The sequence below is a fragment of the Sipha flava genome, unplaced genomic scaffold, assembly GCF_003268045.1.
Source record: "Sipha flava isolate LNK unplaced genomic scaffold, YSA_version1 255_pilon_pilon, whole genome shotgun sequence".
NCBI classification, from domain to species: Eukaryota; Metazoa; Arthropoda; class Insecta; order Hemiptera; family Aphididae; genus Sipha; species Sipha flava.
The window spans coordinates 822,362-846,588 of NW_020272908.1; the positions used below are offsets into that span (position 1 = coordinate 822,362).

Below are 24,227 nucleotides of genomic sequence, written 5' to 3' on the forward strand. Positions count from 1 at the left end.
CCTGGCCTCAACACAAATAACGCCCTTGGGTGACCGAAAACTTTTCAACGTTACAACAATCAAAATTTCCCGACTATGCGTATAGTTTATCGTCGCAGTTAGAGAATCAAACAAAAACGAGTAAATTCGATTTTCATGCTGATAAAAAAATGAAATAATTTCATATAATAATAATGCAAAAACGACGGCGGTCAGAATACAATAAATATACACGCTGCTCCAATGATTCCCAACTTAGGGGAATTCTTCTTTAGGAAGAATATAGATAATACATTGAGGAGTATATAGTGATGAAGAAATAATATAATATTGTTAAAATAATCATGTAATTTTACAATCAGTAAAATTGAAAAAATTAATGTCATTAATATAGAGTCATTTATTTATTCGTATTATTATATTTTACTATATTATACATTATATATTATACTTGTTTCTTTTTATTTAAATTTTTCTCATTCTTCATCTGACTCTTAATGCTCTCTAAAAATTCTCACTACTAACACTAAATCTCCCCATTGATTTCGGTCTCGGGATAATACTCTCCAATCTTGAATACACATTCAGTCAAGGCCTTCTTCCACTACGTCAAACCATATTTTTTTCGGTCGTCCATGGAATTTTTTTTTTTGTTGATTTCCACTCTTAAAGTTTTTTTATTTAAACTTATTTATCATTTTCAATTTTACTGATTGTAAAATGGCATAATTATTTTAACTACAAAATTCTCGTTATTTCATTATCTCTATATTACAGTTTTTTCAAATTACTAAAACAAAACAGAAAAAGTCTTCTAAAATCTCAATCTAAACTTTAATTTAAAGAGGATGGAACGTAAACTTTTTGAAAATTCACTAGAGGGCGGAAAATTAAAAAGGTTTGAAAAAGGTTAAAATATTTCTAGGTCATCATTCGCGCACAATTATGATCATGATCATAATAATAGTTTACAAATGACCAAACTGATATCTTGGTGATACTCCAGTATTATAAAATACCAATAGAATTCCTGCGCGTATGGTTTTTTATAAAATTTCTTTGTATTCGTATAATTACCTCTTTAGTACGTTCAGCCACCGATGAAGTCTCTTCAGTCGCCGTCACTGTTTGCTTCCCGGTGTTGGGTTTCTTTTCAACCGTTTGAACTTCCATTATAATGATTAATATATTATTATAATTATAATTTTTTTTTAATTTTTTTTTCTGTAAAGTTTTGTTTTTTTTTATATATATATATATATATAATGTACAATAAAAAAAAATTGGTTTTAACTATTTTTACAATGGCTCACGACGACTATAAACACCGTGGTAATTCAGTCGTTTTTTTTATAGACACTACGGGCGACGGGTGGCAAGGGTTTTACTTCTTCCACTTCTTCGTCGTCCTCGTCGTCCTCGTAATCGATTTCTATATCGTCGTCCGATAACTCTTCTCCGGAATCACTGTATTCCCTTAAAAAAGCAAACGCCAAAAACAAATAAGTATATACATAACGCAACATTTGTTTCACACGCGCATAACCGAGGCATGATAACTCACGAACCACAATTATACAAATATCTTAGGCCCTTTACGCAATTTTACACAATTGTGTACGATTCAATGACTCGAAGTAGTTTTCCATTCAGATTCGAGTTATCGCGTCACGGCTGTAAATATTGTTATTTCGATGGAATAAAAAATTTTAAAATAGTGACGACTTTGAGGGCAAAACTTGTAATATTAGGTTTTAATATTTATGAAGTAACCGAAATATCGTATATTTTTATTTTTTATTTTTTGTATTATTGAAATTTCAACAACTATTCTTATATTTACTAATATTTTTAATCAGCACAAAATTCATATATTTATTCTACATTAGAACTATAACTCCTATAGTCCTTTTATTTCGAAGCTAGATTTGAGAATGGAATTTATAATGCATTTAATTAAAGTGGAGTTTTTTAAGGAGAGAATTAATGTGAGAAAATTTGGTAGAAGAGAGGAAAATGTATTTTTAAATGTTGACTATTATATGAAAACGCTGGCAGTTGAATAGTAAGCATCGGAAATCATCATATAATAACACCATAATTAATGATTTGGATTGGAGGATGAGGTTGAATTCTTATACTTCTTAACCGATACAATATTATATTTAACGATAGCGAAATATAAATCTGTATTTGTATATTTATACTACAATAAATCAATAGTTAAACTTAAATTAACTATTAAGTTATTTTAAAACCATGTTTTTTCTTAAAATTCGATTTACAAAATGGCTGTTTTGGATTTTTTTTTCAAGGAGTAGAATAAAATTTTAAAATTTAAGTTCTTAATTTAAAAAAAAAAATCTTTTAGTACAATTTTGTTGTAGCGTAGGACCTAAGTATTTATTTAATAAAAAAAACTAATAATAGTTAACGGAAAAAGTTATTCCATTTGTCGGATCATCCTGGGACACCTTGTTCATAGTTATCACTGTGAATCGTTACAGTTTCACTTTATGACGATGGTAATCGTGACGAAGTAGTACATTAAACGGAAAGAGGGATAAAAAAAAGGCTAATTCTCCAGTGCCAATATTGTAAAGGATAAGCTACTAAGCATCGAACAAATTGTTAGTGTACTGAAAGGCTGAATTTTGTCGAAAATGTGGAAACGAAAACGATCCGTCATAACACCATTAGCGGAGGAGTTCGGGAAAAAACGTATTCCGTTTTTTACAACCCATGAACACTGTCTAGGTGTGGAAGACGGGGATTTATCCCCGGGCGTAAAATTGTAGAGAGTGTAATTTTTATCATTATTAATAACTAATTTGATATTTTTAACTTTGTTAAATGCAGTTATTAGGTTAAAACTCAATAAGTATGATTGTATATTGATTATTAGAAAAAAATTCTCGAGAAGAGTATTTGATACGATAAGGCACAATTTTAACATTTTCCCCAGGCTTAAAAATCCCTAGTTCCACCTCTGACACCATCCATATTACGTTGACAACGGGAACGACGGAAAGGGGATGGGTATACGTTTTATGCAACTACCCCAAAACAGCACGGTTATGTAATGTACCCGTGACGAACGGTAAGTCGTCAGGGACGTGCGTTACGAATAGGTATTTTCGAGAACGCACGCACGCAGCAGGGTAAATAATATCCAGTCGTTTTTTGTTTTACGTAAAACAATAATATGTATGTATATATAATAATATGTAAACGATACAATGCAATACGTCAAAACCGTTATCCCAGTCGAGTTACGTAACGTTTTACGTATTTTGGTAATAATAATAGCCGTACTACGTGTGCTTTTTACCGCAGGAGTTATGTGCGCACAATGCGTTACGTTCAATCGACGACGACAGGGTTCGCAGTAATAGCAGCAGCAGCAACAACAGCAGCAACAACAGCAGCAGCAGCAGCAGTCTAGTAATATCATACATAATAGCGGTGTAGTTAAGAATACCCATAACATACGTTTCGATTTAATGTCGTATACACATGTAATGCACTCGGCACGAATGTGTACACCGTTTGTATTGTAATTCGCATATATTTTTAGTAGTAAGCTCTTGGTAATTTTGCAGTTCGTTGACGCTAAAATGTGTTACTTTAGCCAAATAATAATAATTCAAACAACGACTGCCGACCTCGTTTTATTAGCGCGCACACATGAAAACAGCAAAATGCACACACAAATAAATCACGTACAATAATTATTAACGAGCACGTGTGTAAGTAGTACCGCTTGTACCGGAGTATAATACAATATACATAATATGCGCATTAGTTAATTGTTTTTCGTCCTTTTCCCTCGATAATCGGATAGCTATATAACAAATATTTATTAACGTTGGAATTTGTAACAATTGGCCACGTTCTTCTGTGATTATAACACATTGAACGACCGACCGAATCGCAAGTCGGATACTGCAGTGCGTCGTATGGTAATATAATACGTCGTAATTGGTAATTCGTTTGATTAAAAAAATAATACATGATACATCTCCGTATATATCCGCCAGTTCGTTGCCCTAACATATCCGAGCCGGTCGCTGAATTAAAAATCAAATTGGTCGTAAAACGGACCAGCTGTAAAGACGTATTCCTTCAACCGATTGTAATAACGACGACGGCACATTGTAAAAATACGTTATAATACAACAATGTAATACCCCTGGCTATTTATTAAAATTTCCAAACATGACTGAACTCGTGATTTGTTACACATACTATACATACGATTACAACTCGTGAACACAATGAAATGATAAATAGATATGCAATTACTCAAAAATCAATCAAAAACAATTTAATAGCAATTTTATAATAATTCCTCAATTGTTTCTCCTTTTTTTTTTACACGAATAATTCATAAAATTTTTCAACAACACAAAATAATATATATTGTATTAATATCAAATGCATTATTATTTTAATTATATAAATAGGATAAAGTATATTATTATAGAATTGACAATTTTTTAATTGTGAATATACCACAGTTGTAATACGCGTATAGCAGTTAAAAAAAATTAAATTAAAAATAATAGCAGTAATACGCTACTACGGCTATTATATATATACGTAGGTCAACAACTACAATTTAAAATGCAGCGATGGTGTTAGGCAACGCGGCCAAAGCCTCGACGACTTACAGTTGTTGATCTTGAATAGACGTCTCCGGGTGGTGCGTACCGTTACTATGTCTCTGCTCTCCCAGAAGGAACGAATCAATCGTAGTATCTACGCACCCCGCGATTTTCGAAAGGTCACCATCGTTTTCGTTCCCTTCACCTTTTTCCAAACCTACAAACTTCGAGATCGTCTCCGTCGCGGGTCCCTGGTGTTGTACCTTGTCAGCCGGCTGATCTTTGATCACCGCGGGAAGTTTAAAGTCGTCAATTTTGTTCGGATGCGCTGCCGCAGCCACCACCTCTTTCAGCTGTTCGGCAGAGCCACCTTTAACCTCGTCTTCGAATTTCACATGCGCCGTTTTCTTCACGTCGTCCTTGGGATGGTTGGCGGTGGCAGCCACGTCGTCTTTCCCTGACACCACAGTTTTAGGTGCCGCTTCTTTTTCCGTCGTCTTTACGACGTCCTCCTTCTTTCCCGGCACTACTTTCAGCGCTTCTTTTTCTACGATTTCGAACTCCTGGTTCGCGTCTTTAGCTGGTTTTTTTACAGGAGTTTCTCGTTCTATGATTTCGAACTCAAGTTTTGCTGATTTCGCCACGTCATTCGCCGTTGACGCAGCTTTCGGATCTTCTTTTTCTACGATTTCAAATTCTGGCTTCGATACGGGCATTTCCTCTTTTTTCACCACTACGTCGCTACTTTCTTTTGTTTTAGTCTCGTAGACATCATCTTTCGGGTTTTCCTTATCTTTAATTTTTATATCGTCTACCTTTAGCGGCTCGGGTATTTTCAAACTAGGAGCATTTGGTTTGGAGGGCACATCATTTGTTATAATTTTTACATCAGGTTTTTTAGGTACTACCTCTTTCACATCTTCATCATCTACATCTTCTTCGTCTTCTCCTTCCTCTTCATCTTCGTCCTCTTCGTCGTCAAAACTTTCTTCAATATCATCATCGTTATCTTTTTCGTTTAAAACATTATTATCTGCCTCCGTATACGGAACTGTATCTGCCGATTCTACCGGTTGGTCCTTAGTGCTGTCTTGTATTGAATCAGTAGAACCCTGAAAATCAAATCAAAAATTTAGTCAATATTCTGTTTATTTAATTATTTTAATCAACTATTTTCTAATGAGCGAGTTTTAACTTATTGGCAATGTTATACTACTTGGACGAATAGAGTACATGTGCCAAATATCTCAAATAAGCTTTTATTGAATACAGTAAATTATAAACATTATTCTTAACTTTGACAATAAATTTGAAAACTCACTTAAAACTTCATTGGACCAATGCCCAAATTTAATTTACATTTTGTTTTACAAGGTAATCGTTTTTATAAGTATATTTGTAATCAAACTATAAATACCTTTAGGAACAAGACATAATGATGGTAGTGAAAATCATAATTTCATTTTTGTATAAAGTACTTGTACAAATTAGAATACATAGATATATGCTATGTATATTAAAACCAACTCAAATAAACAATGTTAAAGTTTAAGATACACAAAATAAAATAGTCAGAGTAGTTTAAATATGGTATTTAATTGTTATATTTTCCTTGAATAAAAAGCCTGAAGGAAAGAGTTAATTTACCACTATAAAATAATGTATAAATAATAAGTAGGTGTTTTAAATTCATACATCTGTAACATGTATAACGTGTACTACAATGAAACTTTGTTCGAAAACCAAAACAAAAATAAACCAATAACTATCATAGTTATTACAAAATTGAATCTACTAATAACTACACGTATCCATGATCATTAAAATATTCAAAACATTGGATTGTGTTTTTGATCATTAAGAGATACAAATGTTGCGCACGAAAAATAAAAAATAAAATCGTTGGTTTTAATAGTTACATTTTACTATTGAATAATAATCGATATAATAACACGATAGCAATCAAATTTATAAAACTTATTAAATTGGACGTAAATAAATCAAATGAAAATGTAAATTTAATTGAACGACGAAATAAAACAACATAGTTTTTAACAGTGATGGGAATTATTCGACCATTCGAATATCAGTATTCGATGCTACAATACAATACGTAACGAAAATTATTCGTTTAAATTTTCACGCAACATAAAACGTTTAATAATAATTGGTATTGTAGCATCGAATACTGATATTCGAATGTTCAAATATACAAATATTAGTATATTCAAATTATTTACGGTGGACCTATTCGATGTCAAATATCCGAATATTCGAATAATTCGATTCTTCGAATATACATTACATCTCTAGTTTTTAACGATTTACTTATAAAGAACGAGTGAGACATAATGATGGATAAATGATATTGTTGTATAAATAAGCTAAACTTGAAACCAAAGTGACATAGCTCTCGAAAAAACGATTCTGAGAAAGAGGATGAATCAGTTTAATTTCTTTAAATGGTTGATATAGTAGTATAACTAAATTTCTTAATAAGGTAGGTTTAACTTTTAATCGAAAATTACAATTTCCTATAAAAATTTCTTTAAGATATTTTAAAAATATCAAATGTTTATAAAATGTTAATATTAGTACTCAACAAATGTTTCGAGTCACTACAATTTATATTTATAAAATAACTAATAAATAACTAATATAGTGTCATTGATATCATCAAAATTGAATTTTCTAACTCTTTCAAAGCTTTCTAGTGACTTTTCGGTAAAAAAAAATTAGTTTGGGCTATAAAGAAAATCTTATAATATATCTTGTATCTAATTTTCAAATTTATCAAATATTAAAATCGAAAGTTTCACGCATTTTTCCGTATTTTTTGTTTTTAATTTTCATGAATTTTTTGCAATTATTAAAAGCTATTAGGAATTTCATAAAATTATCCCCCATTCCAAAAAAAAAAAAAAAAAAACATAATTCTCTGTAAGAAATCTCTCATAATAGTGATAATCAGAACAATCCTTCTGGTAGAAATCAAGTAAACAAATATAAAAAATATACACGACACCATGGTAAGCCTATATCTTTGTCGTCTCTCTAAGAATCAAACAATATACAATTATTAATGAATAATTTATAAATACTGTACATAGACGAGTTGACTTCAAAAACATAATGTACAAAACGTGGGATCAGAACATGACGGAAAAATATTACAACCATTCAACTATACGCCCGCGAATATTTTTGTACGACCAACGCAATCATATGCGATATTGTTGGACATATTATTTCTACACAAATCCGATATAATCACAACAATATACATATATATACACTGATCAATACAGCTATATTGTAAACGAATTCGTAATAATAGTAGTATAACAATATATATAATATTAGAATATACGTAGGCCGGAAATGAAATACGGAAACGTTTCATGTGTTAGCGTAAGAGACAAGAGAACAGTCAGAGGCACTGTAAAACAAAACGTCCACGAACGCATCTATATACATCCATACGATGTACTCGCGTTTAAGTACGTGCATGTGTGTGCACATGTGTGACTAGGTGTCTGCCAAGGCTGCGTCGCCTCACAATATATTTTTAATTTTACCGTACTCAAAATGTTGTACCCATTTATACGCATTGTCATAGCCGGACGAATAGAAGGGAAGGCAAAATGCTTTGATAACAACCACGTCTTCGACTGTAATCACTCTTAAAATCTCAAGATTCAGATCAACACAAGAACCACGGAATTTTGTAATGATATTTGTTATGTATACTAAATTATTTTTAGACATTTCATTCATTATGTTTTATAGAAACGCGTCAATACTGTTCGAATTTACAATCGTTGAAAAAATAATTTTTAGAAATTTTCAATCATTATTGGAGCAAGCGGTGTGAAACAAAATCTGTCAATCGAACGCGAGTTATTGATTGATTTTCAAACGAAATATAAATTTAAAAAAAACTATTATATTAAATAACCAAAGATAAGCTATGCAAAATTAGATAACCGTACTGAAATAATATTGTACATCGGCTATACGTCGCAGCTGATGTGGCAATCGGACATTACTAGACGTTCCTGTGAGTCGTGCATGTGGTCAAATTAAAAATAGAATGTAACATATGTCATATACGTTTTCAAACGAGACTTTAGTTTTCGAGAAAGAAAATGTATTCGTCGTGATTATCATTTGGAATATATTTGGGCTTACGATTATTTGAGGAACGTTTCCGACTTGTACGACGACTCGGCGCATACCACGCGTACCTATACATTATGAATGTGTACGACGAAAATAAGAAAACGTAGGCGACGGGCACGCACGTTTATTTTCCCTCTCTTTCGTTCTTCAAGAAGAATCATTTTTCAAATACCGCCACGGTAATTACGCGTACCTCTCACGTCCGGTCTCCTTAAAATGAATATATAACTAAGCGTTATTCATTTATTTTTTATAATTTTTTTAACGTGTTGTTTCATATTTTCGACATACGACACCTACCTACCATATTGCAAACTATATCACGACAAGATGTTCCAGCCGAATCAGTATGTAATTACGAAACATAAGCGAAGCCCGTGCTGGATCACCAAATAAGCAAAACCGTCACGTGTCTTGGGGTTAAATTTTGGAAATGTAAAAGATTTGAACTGCAAATAAATGAGTAAAAATTACTCTTTTATAAAAAAATTTAATTACGTCAATGTAGCTCATAAAATTGTGGTAATAATAATATTTAATATATTTCAACAGCGATATTTAGAGGAAGTAATATATATTAATTTAGCCACATATTAAAAACTGGAAAATAAAAATGTAAGCAATATTTTATGCACCATGTTTTACTGTTTCTCGTAGATTTATAAGAATTATACATAAATATCCTAAATATTATGATTTTATTATTGCATTTTTAATATACTTTTATTCAAATAGTCAAATTGGAAAAAAAATTGTTTTTATTCAAGAGTATAATGGATACTATAGTGAATATTTGTATGAAGGCTTTATTTATTTTACTAAGATTTTTATTGCTTACTATAGGAAAATATATTACAGAATATGACCAACGATATATTTATTTGAGTAATAAGGCTTCATAACACATTTTTATTTTTAAAAAAATCTGCTATTATTCGATAAATGTTACAATAAAACATTTTTTTCAAGACTTAAGAAAATATTAAATAGGTATGAGACTAATATTTAGTTTGATCTGGCGTCACGTATTACAAGATATTATTAGACAAGGACCCAGCTATCACCGAGGATCAATAATAAACATTGTGAATTTAAGAAAAACAGTAATCCGCAAAATCCGATAAACCTATTTTATATTATACAGTTATTTATATAAAACCCACACACACATAAACATATAATTCTACACACGTTATACTCTTTTGAAATGCGTCAAAGCGAACAATATTACAGCAAACTTTAAACTACACAGCTTGTACACCGTATTTTATCACATATAAAAATGATCACGCGATTATCGCGTTCGTTGGACGCATCTGGCAGAAAACGTATAATATAAAAAAGCATAATAGTTTTGGAATGACTACTGTATTTATTAAAAATTATTGCTGTCGAACTGTTTTAACTATTTTAGGTTACAGCGATAAAGCAAACAACGAAATATTTGAAACTAACAGGAGCGCGATTTTATGGTACCCAGGAAAAACGATCCGAAGCGTGTATACACGTACAGAGAAATGTAAATAATGTAAATATAATTATTCAGATTTTTCAAAATTCGTCAACTGCTGACATTTAAATTCGTTACGGTAAGTATAAAAACGGTAATACATATATACTTGGCGATTTATTTACAGATGAACAGTACGAATTCATAGAAAACATTTTTTATATTCTTTTAAATGTGTATCTTTAATAATAATTATTTGTCAAGACAACTCGAACTGCGTTAAATTATTTTTCTAATGTGATAAACAGAAAATCAAATTAAATTAAAATAATATAAAATTAATACGTTTAATGAGTCATTTTTTCTTCCGAGTGATTACACCAGAGCTAAATATCTCTAATTACGTATCACTCATAGTAGATTATCGTAGTTCTCACGCGTGTCGAGTACAAAGTTTATCGGCCAATATTATATAATGTAATATGTAATAAATAAGAATGTGATCGTTATTAGTCCGGCGCGGGGTCGACGTCGTTAAATCATATTATAATCACTACGTTTTATAAATATTACAACAATTACACACAGCACAATATAATTAAGGAATAAATGATATGACTAAGGTAAATCATCGATGTGGACCCTGTACGAATGGTTTCCGTCGAGTTGTGACGGATATGATTATAATACGTGTTACGTAATGATTAAAATCGGTGTTCCGATACGCAAAACGTTCGTTAAAATGGCGGTGGCTAACACAGGGAGGTCGTATATACATGACCGTTGTCGCGTACTTGCTACACACAAAAAAATGTCATGAGGAATCGTTGCTGGGAATGTGAAACACCCAATATTGACAGGAGTGGGTGGGGGAGTGGGCAATTATTATTATACCGTGAAATTGTATTACAGCGATACTTAATCCATCATAGATTGATGGACGCCTATGGGTTAAGTTATAAGGGAAGGGAGGACAAAGTTCATAATATTTTTCCTGAGGAGGACAAGTATACTGTCTTACTACGACCCCTCTCTCACAAATGGGCTCACATGAGATGATATTGGTCACAAAAACGCAAGGGTGCGCGCACGTCCGTCAATCGACCGCGAACCGACAAAGTTGACCTCGACGTTATATTCGCGGCGAACAATCTCGCGAGACGTATATATATTTTTCTCTCTTCCTCTCTCTCTCTCTCTCTCTCTCTCTCTTCAACCGACCGTCGTCGCGAGTATGTACAGTTTTGTACACCAATAATTGCTACTACGGACGACGATGTATGCACACGCGGCGGCCAATGTACGCGGCGATGCGATGAGTCAGACGTGCCGGATTGGTACGCGAGTTCCGAACGAAATCGAAAATAATACGTGACCATAAACACACGACGCGCCACCAACTATTCGTATGCTCGACCAACAATAAGGAAAACATTCGCTGACGAGAATAGGTACACCACACCTGCAAGGGTGCCAAGCCCCCGGATTAGGCACACTTCGATCAGTGTAACTAGTGTGTCCGAATTTCATATTACTGTCGAGTCCTAAAACTTCAAAATTACTCTTGCGCCACTGACCCCTACATGATGCGACTGTGCGCAGTACGCGCTGGTGAAAATAATCCAATTCCGATCATAACATGTAAAACTACGTAATATAAGAACGGTTCGTGTCCTGCGTTTGATAGCAATTTAAATTTCAAACGACCATCGTGATATTGATGATCACGACGATATTGTGTGCGCTACAACCGAACGCTTATCTTATCGATTTTTGAATACTTAAATTTACGAATACCTAATGACTCGTACATTTCGCGTTTGTATTATTCATCACGTCTACGTCCGGTTGTGTAACGCTTCAGAGTTAAGACGACGATGATTGTCAAGCAATATTATTACGTACAACTGAGGAACGTAATTTTTCATGTTAAATGCCCGTGTAAATGTAAATCATAAAGTAACAGTTGCGCGCGTTTTCATACGAACCGAAGCGCGAAAACACCGAGTCGGTATGGGGAAAAAACGGATTATTCAACGCCGTGGCCGATTTATAACGTACGATTCGAAATATTTTCCAAACGAGATGATAAAACGGCAAAAACTTAATATTTTTATTTTCACCGGCCAGCACAATCGTACGCTCTTACCGCCGCCCAACCGTTTATCTGAGCGGGACAAATAATATTTGGAGGGGTTCGAAAAACAGTGTTTGTAGCCAATGTAGAGGTACACGTCATCCATCACATGAGTGCATAACAGCGGTACGACAATAACCGTGAACCTTAAAGCGAGAATATTACAAAAAAGCTATTTTTACTCGATCCGTACACACCGTTGATAATACGTCTCCTAAAATGTCTTCAGTAACCTCGTACAACGCGTAATTTTATGATCTTACTTTTGAGGAGTCCTCCGAACACTACGAAATCTTATTTAAAATTTAAACAGATCAACAATTCAATTCGAATCGATGGATGATAACATCCTTAGCACCGAAACATTTGACACTAAGAAAGTCCTTTACACCTTATACCAAAGATAGAATCTCGCGGACACGAAGACGGGGTCGGGCCGGGATCTGCGAGACGGCTAGAGCGAGACGTTTCGCTGTTTATAAATAGATTCGATAGAAGACGGCTTTGTAAGTCTATACGTGTGGGGACATATACGAAGCGTCCGTTTGCGATGCGAGTGTAAAAAAATAAAGCAATTTATTCGAGCCGACTGTCAATCGTATCAATCGTATGCCGTATCGATCTGCACGTAACATGCACGCGCGCATACGACGAAACCTTGACCTCGGACACACACCGTGACGGCCTCGCGTACAATATCATACGGTGAAACAATTGTGCAGCTGTCGCGTCTGTAAGAACACGAAGGTCTCGTCGCGACTAGCGTCGCAGACGTAGAAAATGTGTGAAAAAAAAAAAAAAAAGTAGTAATAACGACAGAATAAACAATAATAGCAACGGTTAACCAATGCGTAACATATGGCCTTAGACGTCGCCCGCGCTCAGCCGCCGCTGACACCCGTACTCGTTATGCGACGGCACAACGGAGGCCGAAAAAAAGCAATTTGATAACGACGATTACAACGAACCACTATGTAATAATATCGGTACGATAAATCGGGGTCGGCTTACCTGTCCGAAGAAGAAGTTCCACACGATCAGCAGGTACCGCTTGAGCACGTCGACGAACATGATGATTGTTTCGCGAGCGAGTGAACCGGTCGCCCAAAGAAGCCCCGTGCGTGAACAAGACGATCTTCGATGTTCTCCGGTTGTCTGGACGGTGACGGGCGACACGGTAACGTATTGCGGCACGGACGCGGTCGACACAACTGCCGGAGCACGGTAAATGGTAATAACGACAAACGCAGTCGCAACGCACACGGTCTACGAGAGACGGCGCGCGGGACGTGTGGAAAAAAAAACGTACTCGGGCGGCGACACTGCACCGGACGATAGATAAAACGCGCTCCACAATAATAATATCAGACGATTAAACGACGATTGCGGATAACGCGAGCACAACACGCGGACCGCGACTCGACGGTTGTTCGGCACGCGGTGGGGTTATTGGGTGCGACCGCTTGTTTATTTATAGAGCCGTATGTGGATGTCGGTTTGTGCTGTGTTACGATTATTTTATCCTTTCGGTCTAGTCAGTGCGTGTAAGAAATCATATTTTCCTCTCTTCTTTTATTAACGTACACAAACGGAAACACCGACGGCGCGGGCGACGTGTTCGAAACTACAGCAGCACCGGACGAAAATGCACCGGCCCCGCGATGGTCGTCGCGCGTGGCGGGGACTCGTCTAGGCCGAGGGACTGCACGGAAGGAAGGGAAAGAAGCTAAAAAACGTTCCGATGACGTCAAATCTCGGCGGGCCGCTGCTATTAATAAATGACGCGAACGGTCGGCTAATGTGCGCGTGTGTGTATTATTACGCCTCGCACGCTGTGGTTAACACCGGTGCATCGCACGATACCAAAAAGTTTTCTTTTTCCCGCGATATTATCCAGAGGTGGAACTAGGAATTTTTACGCCCAGAGAAAATGTTGAAATCACGCCCTATCATAGACCAATAATCAAATACTCTTCTCGAGAATTTTTTTCTAATAATTAATACACAATCATACTAATTGAGTTTTAACCTAATAACAGTATTTAAAAAAGTTAAATACATCAAATCAGTTGTTAATAATTACAAAAATGACACCCTCTAAAATATTACGCCCGGGGATGAATCCCCGTCTTCAACCCCCTAGTTCCGTCCCAGATATTATCTAATGAATAACACCTATGCGAAATTATTTGTTTATTGATTTTCTATCTTCACTGTCTCGACCCGTCAATCAGTATCTTATTATTATCTGTATCAGCCGCGGATTTTTCATTACAAGTCCATCCCCCGAGTGCTTTGAAGTGGTGCGTCGGTGTTCGGCAACCAAAATACTTTTTCTACTATCCAGTTTCTCGCGATGTAACATCACACCATGGGTGCCATGAGAGAGGCGCAAGGGGGTGCACTCGCACCCCCTGGATTTAAAAAAAAAAGAATAAAATTTAAAACTGTGGGTTTAGACTGTTATTATCAGGGCTCGGCAGTTAAAGCATTTGCTTATTTTTATGAATTGACTTAAAATATAGTAGAGTGCTTTAGAAGTGTATGTCAAGTTATAACAAGTACAATTATGAAATTTGAAAGTGCCTTTTTTTGCTTTTTTCAGCAATTTTTCAAAAAGTGCTTATTTCCAGTTTTTCTGATTATTTTTGCTTCTTGACCAGTTTTTTTTACGTTTTTCTATTTTTCTCCTGCAAAATCGTTTTTGATAGAATTAAAAATAAAAATAATTCTTATCTTATCTACGTTATCACGTAGTTCGTCGCCATCCGAGGCATGATTGTAGGGTTAACAAAGATATGCCAACGTTGAAAATAGAACTGAGTGTCAAATGTCAAAATGATCAAAAACAGAAAGAACAGTTTACATTTTATTTTTCAGTAAATACTCTTAAAAAAACCATAAAATCCTTAAAGTTTTGAAAGTGAAGATTTATTTTTATTTTGTTTGATTTTTTAGTTAGAATTTTATAGTTTTTTTTTTTTTATATATAAATATTTTTGCTCAATTTTAAATTTTTTAAATGCTTATTTCAGTGCTTATAATGATGTTTATAAGCGCTTATTTTAATGATTTTAAGAGCTATAAGTCCCGAAGCCCTGATTATTATCATTAACAGAATTTCTGCATTACATTGTAACCGTGGAAAAAAAACAAAAATAATTTTGTATTATCATAGTAAGTGTAAAACTTATTTAAACATCGAAAAGAAGTCGACGTATTGATGCACCCCCCTGACGAAATTCCTGGCGCCAGCTATGCATCACACATAACACTTTCAAATATGATAACAACGTCGTGCACACGAGGTTCGGTGACAAATATTAAGAATAGATAGAGCTTAACGTACATCGTGATCCGACGCCCTCCCATGTTAAATAACGAAAAAAACGCAAACAAAGGTTTTTACAAAATTTGCTTGTATATTTACTCGTTATTTAACATTTAAACTTCTAAAAAAAAATTTAAATATAGTAAAAATCACACGCACCGCCGGAACTTTTTTATCCTCTGGACCATATTTGGTGATCTCAACAATTTTATATATCTCACGTATGTATACAATTTATATTATTTTATGTAACCACACACGTTATATTATACAAGGAAAATATTTTTTAAAGAGAATGCCACTGGATAAAACTTCGTTTTAAATAGGTTTGTTTTTTAATGGTGAAAGCAAAAAACTGCTCAAGTTATAGAAATATAAAATATTATATAAAAGAGAAGATTACCATGTCATATCTTAAAGGTTTTCTACTTATATTTACTGAAACTATAAATGTACTGTAATGTTGTTGTTGTTTGTGATATTTTCCAAAGGTTCTCACGTGGTCTTAGTAATTTTTCTTTTGTAACCACGTCATAGTATACAGCAGAGGTTCCCAACCAGGGTGCCGTGGCACCATAGGGTACAGCGAGATTAAATTTAGGGTACTGCAAAAATATTTGAAATATATATTTATTTTTAAATGCCTTCGTGAAAAATATAGCACCATGAGTAATAAAACAGACTATAATCTATGTCTATAGTATAAAACCTATTGTGTATAATTAATTAGGTATATATGATAAAATTTAATGAATTAATTATAAACACATATAATTTTTACATAGTAATACTGAGATGTTCAATCTATTTTAATTTTCATACTGGCTCGATTACTATCTACGAGTATTTGATGTGAACTGTTTTAAAGTTATTTACGGTGAAATACTTGTGACTTTATCTTATCTTTATTGTTTATTAATGCTAAATAAAACCGAAGTTACAAAATATAAATTTAAATATACGATATATTAGTATTGCGTGTTCAGTATAAACTATAGAATATAGGGCATAGGCTATAGGGTGCCTCCAAATTTTTATAAAATAATAAAGGGTGTCGTGAGTCAAAAAAGGTTGGGAACTTCTAGTGTACAGAGTGTCACCTATTGAGTGACTTCCCTTTCTCGTCACTCATCATCAAATTAATTTATTATATAACATGTAAATATAGATTGTAAATAAAAAAAAAGAATAACCACGCCGCTAACGATTATTGTTAATAAACTAATTTTTACAATGATTGCTTTCAGCGTCATTAAAATATCATCTAAATCAGCGGTTCCTAAACTTTTACGACCACGGAACCCTTAGGAAATAGTTAGTGTTTCGAAAATCCAAATGTCTCCAACTCCAACCTAACCCCGATTTAAAATTATTTATTGAAAAACCAATACTTCAATAAATGTTTTACCGATGGTTCATGATTATTGTTTATTACAATTACTACTTTCATTACTCACGAACATCTTGCGAAACCATTAAGATTGTCCCTTCGGAACCTTTAGCTTCTGCGGAAAACACGTTAAAAATCGCTGGTCTAAAATACAAAAATACATAATTTTTTATGCACCCGATAAAAATATCTACTCTGATTAAAGTATAAACCAGTGATGGAAATTATTCGAGTGTTCGAATATTAGTATTCGATGCTACAATACAATACGTAACGAAAATTATTCGTTTAAGTTTTCGTGCAACACAAAACGTTTAATAATGATAGGTATTGTAGCTTCGAATACTGATATTTGAATATACATTACATCTCTAATGGAATCGCAATATAAAAACTGAAGGTAAACATAGGCAAAAATAGATTCGTCCAACAGATTACTGGAATTCAATAGATATATAAGATAAGTGAGAAAGATAAGAATATGTCAAATACGTGTAAGTCAATGGAATCAAAAAACTAAGTTTTAACTAAATGATTATTGTATTGTAAGTTATAATTCTAGAGCTAAATTTTTTTATTTGTTTTTCAAATTAAAGGAAAATTCTATAGAATTATTATTTAATATATTTAATATTTATCAATTAATTTTCATGATAATAGTTATAATTTAATTACTATAATTATGATATCGTAGTTAAAAATAACATTTTATTGGTAACCCATGAACAACGATTTTAAACATTTAAGACACATATAAAACTAAAATGTGTGTGCAAATTTTGTAAAGTTCTGTTAAAATCTCCATAAAAGGATGGTTTCAAAATATATAAAACTAAAAATAAATAATAGTGTTGTAAAATTATTGGAAAACTAATATAATTATTCTCTTGAACTCTAAAATATAGAATATACAACAAATATGATTTAATTAAACCTTACTTATAAAATGTAATTTAAAGGATTTTAAATAAACCTATGTTAGTTGTATCACTTGAATAAATTGTGTTGTGTTTTATTTTAATGAACATCGAAAGAATAAAAATAGATGTAAAAAATTATTTGAAATAATTAAGATGACGGATTTAGAAACGCATATATAACTTTAATAAAGATTACATTTAAACAGTTCACGAAAAAATATGTACCTGAATTCGTTTCAACAGCCTAATTCGTAATTAATTAAAATATTATCTATAGCGCTTATCATACGAGTATTTTGAAGTAAGTAGAGAATACACGTAAAGACTGCATTCTGCATAAAAATAATAAGTTTCATAAACCTGTAATTTGAATTTAAAAAAAAACCCAATTATGTCCATGATACATATTATGGATTCATATAAATATTTCCAAATAGCTAATAATATCTACATAATATACTCGATAATTCGATGAATAACGAATTACAATTATATAATATTAAATATTTATTTCTGTCAAATGTAAATAGATAAATATTAATTCAAGTTATCGAATTGAAAAAATGTAACCAACTTAATTCTCTTGTGATTAAAATAATTATTTGTACATATTTAGTGAACATTATTAAAAATGGTAATGTTAGTTAAATTTATTTATGTTTCAAATTCGTGGATAAATAACTTTATTAACGATTTGGATTGAAAACCAAACGCAGGATATGTTTTAGTAATATGTTTCAGAGATCCATATGCAGATATCTCACAGTAAACCGAGCTTTAACATTTAATATTTTTTCAAATTCAATGGTATGTAATTGCTCTTGAGTAAAAAAAAATCTTTGAGAACGATTTTCTGGATAATTTTTTCTTTTTTTTATATATATATATATAATATAATATAAATTATTGGTATATGGTAACATTAAAATATAATTTAGGTATAATATAACATACATTTCTCGAAACCTATTAAAATTAGTTTCTTTAAAATAAAGTAGTTATTCATATAGAACAAATGTAGTTTTACCACAAAAGAAAATAGTAAATACATTTCTTGAGTAATAATGTTCTGAAGTTCTGGTACATTTAAATCTTCTATAGATTTATGATATATCAACTCATTTCTAATAACAAAATAGTAATAAATTTATGGATGAAAACATTACCCATCTATAATAATTGCGTTTATAATTAATTACAGTTGAATCTTGATATTACGAGTTTGTAATAGAATTCTCGAAACTGAGCTATCTTGATAAATAAACACAACATTTAAAGGTATCTAAGATGTATAATTCAAGCTATCGTGAATTTCCAGTGTTTAAATAGTACCCGACTCTTTAATAAAAAATTAAATAAACTGAATGCCTACTGAATTCAGAGATATTTGATGTAGGTATTTGACATAGGTGCATATAAACACTAAATACTCAATAAAAATAAATGATATTTAATGAAAAAATTCGTTAAAATTAAAAAACCAACAAACGATACTATTAAATGTATATTTTATGTAACATAATACTTGTTACATGTATTATGTATTATGTATCAAATTCTTATATGACACACGCTGTTAAATAAACGAAAATTCGAGTTTACGATAAGTATAGAAATTTGCCTAAAGATTATGAAAGGATAAACTGCCGTAGTGCCGTCTGATATGAACCATAATTGATAAGAAATGTTTTCCATTTCAATATATTATAATTTACAAGATTAGATTAACCAACATTTTTATATTTTGTCGCTGCATTGTTTATTTTTCTAATCTGTATTCTACGTTCTCTATAGTTTGCATTAAGATTTATATTTTATTAGTCATGCTGCTGTTATATTAGTGATAATAACGAATTAAGTTTACAAACACTAACAATTTCAAGCGGTTTCTGTACAGGTTTAATATGGTTAAAGACTTTCCCGTATTGTTAATTTTTATACTGAAAGAAGTTCATAAAATAACATTTAAAAACACAGTTTTAGAAACTTTGGCGTAGGCAATGAATATTTACGTAAAATAATTGATTAGAAATTTGAAATCCAAACATGCTACTAAGCAACTTGTTGAAATTTCAGAATATTGTGTTAGCAGTTTATTTGAATTTAAATTAAATTAGTTCTATTTATTTGTTTTATTTATCATGCTTAGTGTTTACTATTAATCTTCTATTTCTATATTCTATATGGGTTGTATAAGACATCAAATATCTTGAACGTGAATTAATACAAGTGAAATAAATTTCATTTTATAAAATATAATTTAATTTACTGATAGTAAAAAGAAAATTTTATTAAAATTTCAAATACTAATTCATACGATATTTTTTTATGGTTTCTAAAATTAAACATTTTTAAAAACTAGCCGTAATTTATAATTGCATATCTTTCAAGCTATTCGATTAAAACGGGATTTAACTTTATTTTCGTTAAATTCGTGCGAGGTCATTCGAGTGAAAATTCTAATATGTTGTCATATAAAAATTATAAAGTGTCAAATATTTAAAACACCACATTAAAATTAATAACCATTGCTAATAATTACTATGTACACAATGCATAAAAAATTCTTACGCGTCTATTATATAGGCATTGTTCCAAATTTAATTATTTACTTTGGTTTTTTTTTTTAAAAGAGGTTTTTAGGAGAAATATTTTGTTATTTATGTAAGCATAACCTATTGTACGATCATTTCAATTATAATATAAAATACATTTGGTCTCAACTAAAAAAAATTGGCATAATAAACATGTTAACAATACAAAAAACTCATTTGATTGTATTTATATACATTATACTAGTAAATGTGTAATTAATATCTTTATATTTTCTGGATTTTATACTTATTTAATATTTTACCAAAATTTGGTTTAATATAGGATCATTTTATAAATGCAAAGTTATTACCAATAAAAATTGTTATATTCATATATATATACATAAGATCATAAACATTAATAGTGATAATAAAAACTTGTAAAAAAACTTGTTGGTTATAACTTACAATAAACTCTGTAAATAATCTAAATAAGAAAGTATAAAAATGTAAAATACTGCATAAATTTACCTACATTATAAAAATAAAAATATAAAAAGGATATTTACTAAATTAATTTTTTAAATAACCAGGACATTCGAGCACTAAAAATGCGTATAAAAAGAGATAAGACGAGATTAGTAAACGTTGGGTATAGGTACATTTTAATAGAACATACACCAACGGTTTTATTATCGATTTAATTGTTTGGTTAAATTACAAAATAATTTAATGTTTTTTAACTTATTCTGTGGTTAACGATTTATTAACTTATTATTGCAATTGTACGTTGGAATTTTGCTTCATCGGTAACGTGATATTAAATAATTTTTTATATCCATACATACACATGCACCACTTATACTCGTATATAAGTATAAACATATAATATTCAATTACTAAATACATGGTTAATGTATTAGGAGTTGGACCGTTTCATTCTGCACATTGATCGTTTCCGTATTAGGTGACACGTACCTAACATTAGTAGTTGTAACTTATGAATTATGAAAATATATTGAAATAATACTACGAAATGAAAACCGACACCAATGGGTAACAGCTCAGGATTAACGTGAAATCATGTGGAAGTTACAACTGTTCATCGGCGCTTGCGTGTACTCATAATTTCATAAGGGAAATAATATTTCGTCTGTTCAAAAATATGCTGTTTTCTACACGCGTATCACTCAACGGTAATTCTAATAAGTCAAACAGATTTCAGGCAGTTCGAAAGACGGCTTTCTATTTCGAGTGCCAGATCCAGGACCTTCGATGATTATTATTATTATTGGCAACTTGCTCAGAATAAGAAAAAAAATGATGCCAGGAATTTCAGTAACACAAAGAGGATTGTGAAAAATATGCAGCATATTCGTACACATTTTTAATAGGAAAAATATTAGTTATAATTTCTTCATATCTGTCTATAATCGTATGCGTATGTTCATAAAAATGCATGACGTTTTTTACAACTGTACAATTGTACTATATAATGCGAGCGAAAGGAGAGAAATATTTAAACTTACTGGAACCGTAAACAAATAAAAACATTGTTGTTTTGACGTAAAAGTAGATTACAAAAATTCGAATTTTACTAACCAGCTAAAGGCTATAAATCCATATATAAATATGTGATTTATTTGAATGTCTTCTATAAAATAAGAATTCTATTTTATTCTATATAACAATAATTAACTTGATCAATAACTAAATTTAAGTCTAAAATCCACGCAGCGGTTAGGTTAGGTTAGGCTACTATTAATAAATACAATTATGCATTTCAATCATCGTATGATATTTAAAACGAAAAGAAAAAAAACAAAATTTAAACAATAGCATATGTTCAGATTGTATCCTGTACCTTGCGTACAAAACATGCAAAAGACTATTGAGCGGTTCCATTATCTATGAACAACACAAATAAGTAATAAGTCGAAAATTAATTAAAAAAAAGTATTTAATCTACTTTAGCCAGTTGCTACAATAACTACATAATATTATTATATTGAAATAAATTATCAGTGTTATGATACAACATGTACCTAACTATTAGTTGATAAAAAACAATAGTTGAAAATTTCAAAACTATTTTTAAAACTTCAGTTATCCAATACTTAAAAAATACAGGTAGAATAATTAAAAAAAAAAAAAGCTTGACTATTAAATATTTTACATAAAATGAGTGATATTCTTTTTTCAACCAAAAATCAACGTAAAAAATAAAAATAAAATTTTTTACTCTGGAATTTAATTACTAGCGGTTATTTCATTACACAAAAATACGCTGCATATTTATTAAAATAGCTCTGCAACAGTGTCCAATTAGAATACATATATATATATTTATATTAATCAAATTAATAAATGTTCGTTAAAAAAAAAAATATATATATATATATATATATATATTATACTGTTCATGAAGTATATATTCAAGTATATTTATGATAATATATACAATTAGGTGTACAGTAAAACGTTAATATATTTATACTAAACAATTAATTCGCTCAAACGTGGTTACGAACTTAGCGGTTTTTAATTTTTTTTTTTTTTTTTTTAATTACTTTTATCTTAGAATTTATTCGGCCGCGAACGGGCGGTGGAGTGGACGCAAAATTTCCAAAATTACCAACGGTTAAGCACAAAAAATAAAAGTAAAAGAGCGAGTTCGGTACAATCGCCGCGTTTTATCCGCTGCGCGCGCACACGAAACACACCGACCAAAACATACTTACCGGTGCAAGCGTAGAGTGCGAAGAGCGCGCGTTCGGGTCACGCGACAAGAACTTGTGCGATTCGAGTGCGTTCTGACCGAGCATTCGTGGGACGGCCGTGGATTTGTGCGGAAACGGTGAACAAAACTTATTTAGACGCGATTCGGGGGAGGGACGCGCGCACGGATAAAGAGCGGGACCCAAGCCAAGATAGCGCGAGCTGACCTGCTAAGAGGTTTTTATTTCCGTCGCACGACACACCGGCGGCCGATATGATGACCATTGTTATTTGGAAAACGCCAGAGGAAACGCGCGCGGCAATATTTTATTATCGTTTTACCCGCGAGATGCCGAACGATTATCGTTTTTATCGATCTGACCGTCGCGCGTACCACTGCCGCGTAAAATCGGCACACGTTATAACGTATTATATTATGCGCGCGTATTGTCAACGTGTTGATTACGGTTTCAGCGCAACAATAACATAATCCAAAAACCAGAAATACAATAATAGTACAATTATTACAGCGCAGTATAGCGGGCGCTATACTCGAATGCTCGTGCGAATATTATAGTAATAAATGCGTATATTTTAATTACGATTTTGTTAACCATACGGTTCGTGATCATTATAAAAAAAAAAAACATTAATTTTTAAAATTTATTCGTAAGTATCGGATTTTTATTGTAATCGCACTCTGGGGATAATTGATTCGTGAAATCTGAAATAAATTATCATAGCGAATAAATAATCAAGCGTTCGCAACGATTTTTGTTTTGCGAAAAAAATTATTTTTATTAACTGTATATAATTATTTAATAACTATTGTTGTCAGTGTAACTACGTATTACCAAACTTATTTCTAATTTATTAAAGTAACTGTCAAAATAAATTCAACTACAGTACTACTATACTTAGTACCGCATTACTATATGAAATTGTGAAAAAATTAAAATACCATTAGAAAGAACTCATT

The 24,227-nt window shown here is 31.8% G+C and overlaps 2 protein-coding genes across 3 annotated transcripts in view; both read right to left on the minus strand.

Moving 5' to 3' along the window:
* Positions 1 to 1,227, minus strand: part of LOC112684697 — a 9,541-nt gene extending 8,314 nt beyond the window's left edge. Inside the window, exon 1 of the mRNA XM_025556339.1 lies at positions 1,057 to 1,227. Within this exon, the coding sequence (XP_025412124.1) occupies positions 1,057 to 1,152 (96 nt within the window). The 5' untranslated portion in view covers positions 1,153 to 1,227. The remainder of the gene's footprint in view (positions 1 to 1,056) is intronic.
* Positions 1,225 to 23,406, minus strand: LOC112684696 (protein starmaker-like). 2 transcript variants are annotated; one of them, XM_025556337.1, is made up of 3 exons: positions 23,272 to 23,406; positions 4,653 to 5,698; positions 1,225 to 1,455 (listed from the first exon to the last, which is right to left on the minus strand). In XM_025556337.1, exons 1-3 carry the CDS (start codon positions 23,353 to 23,355, stop codon positions 1,317 to 1,319), a joined length of 1,269 nt encoding a protein of 422 aa, XP_025412122.1. In that variant the 5' UTR covers positions 23,356 to 23,406; the 3' UTR covers positions 1,225 to 1,316. The 2 variants fall into 2 exon arrangements, with proteins under 2 accessions (XP_025412122.1, XP_025412123.1); XM_025556338.1 differs by lacking the exon at positions 23,272 to 23,406 and adding an exon at positions 13,367 to 14,022.
* Between the last annotated feature and the right edge of the window lie 821 nt (positions 23,407 to 24,227).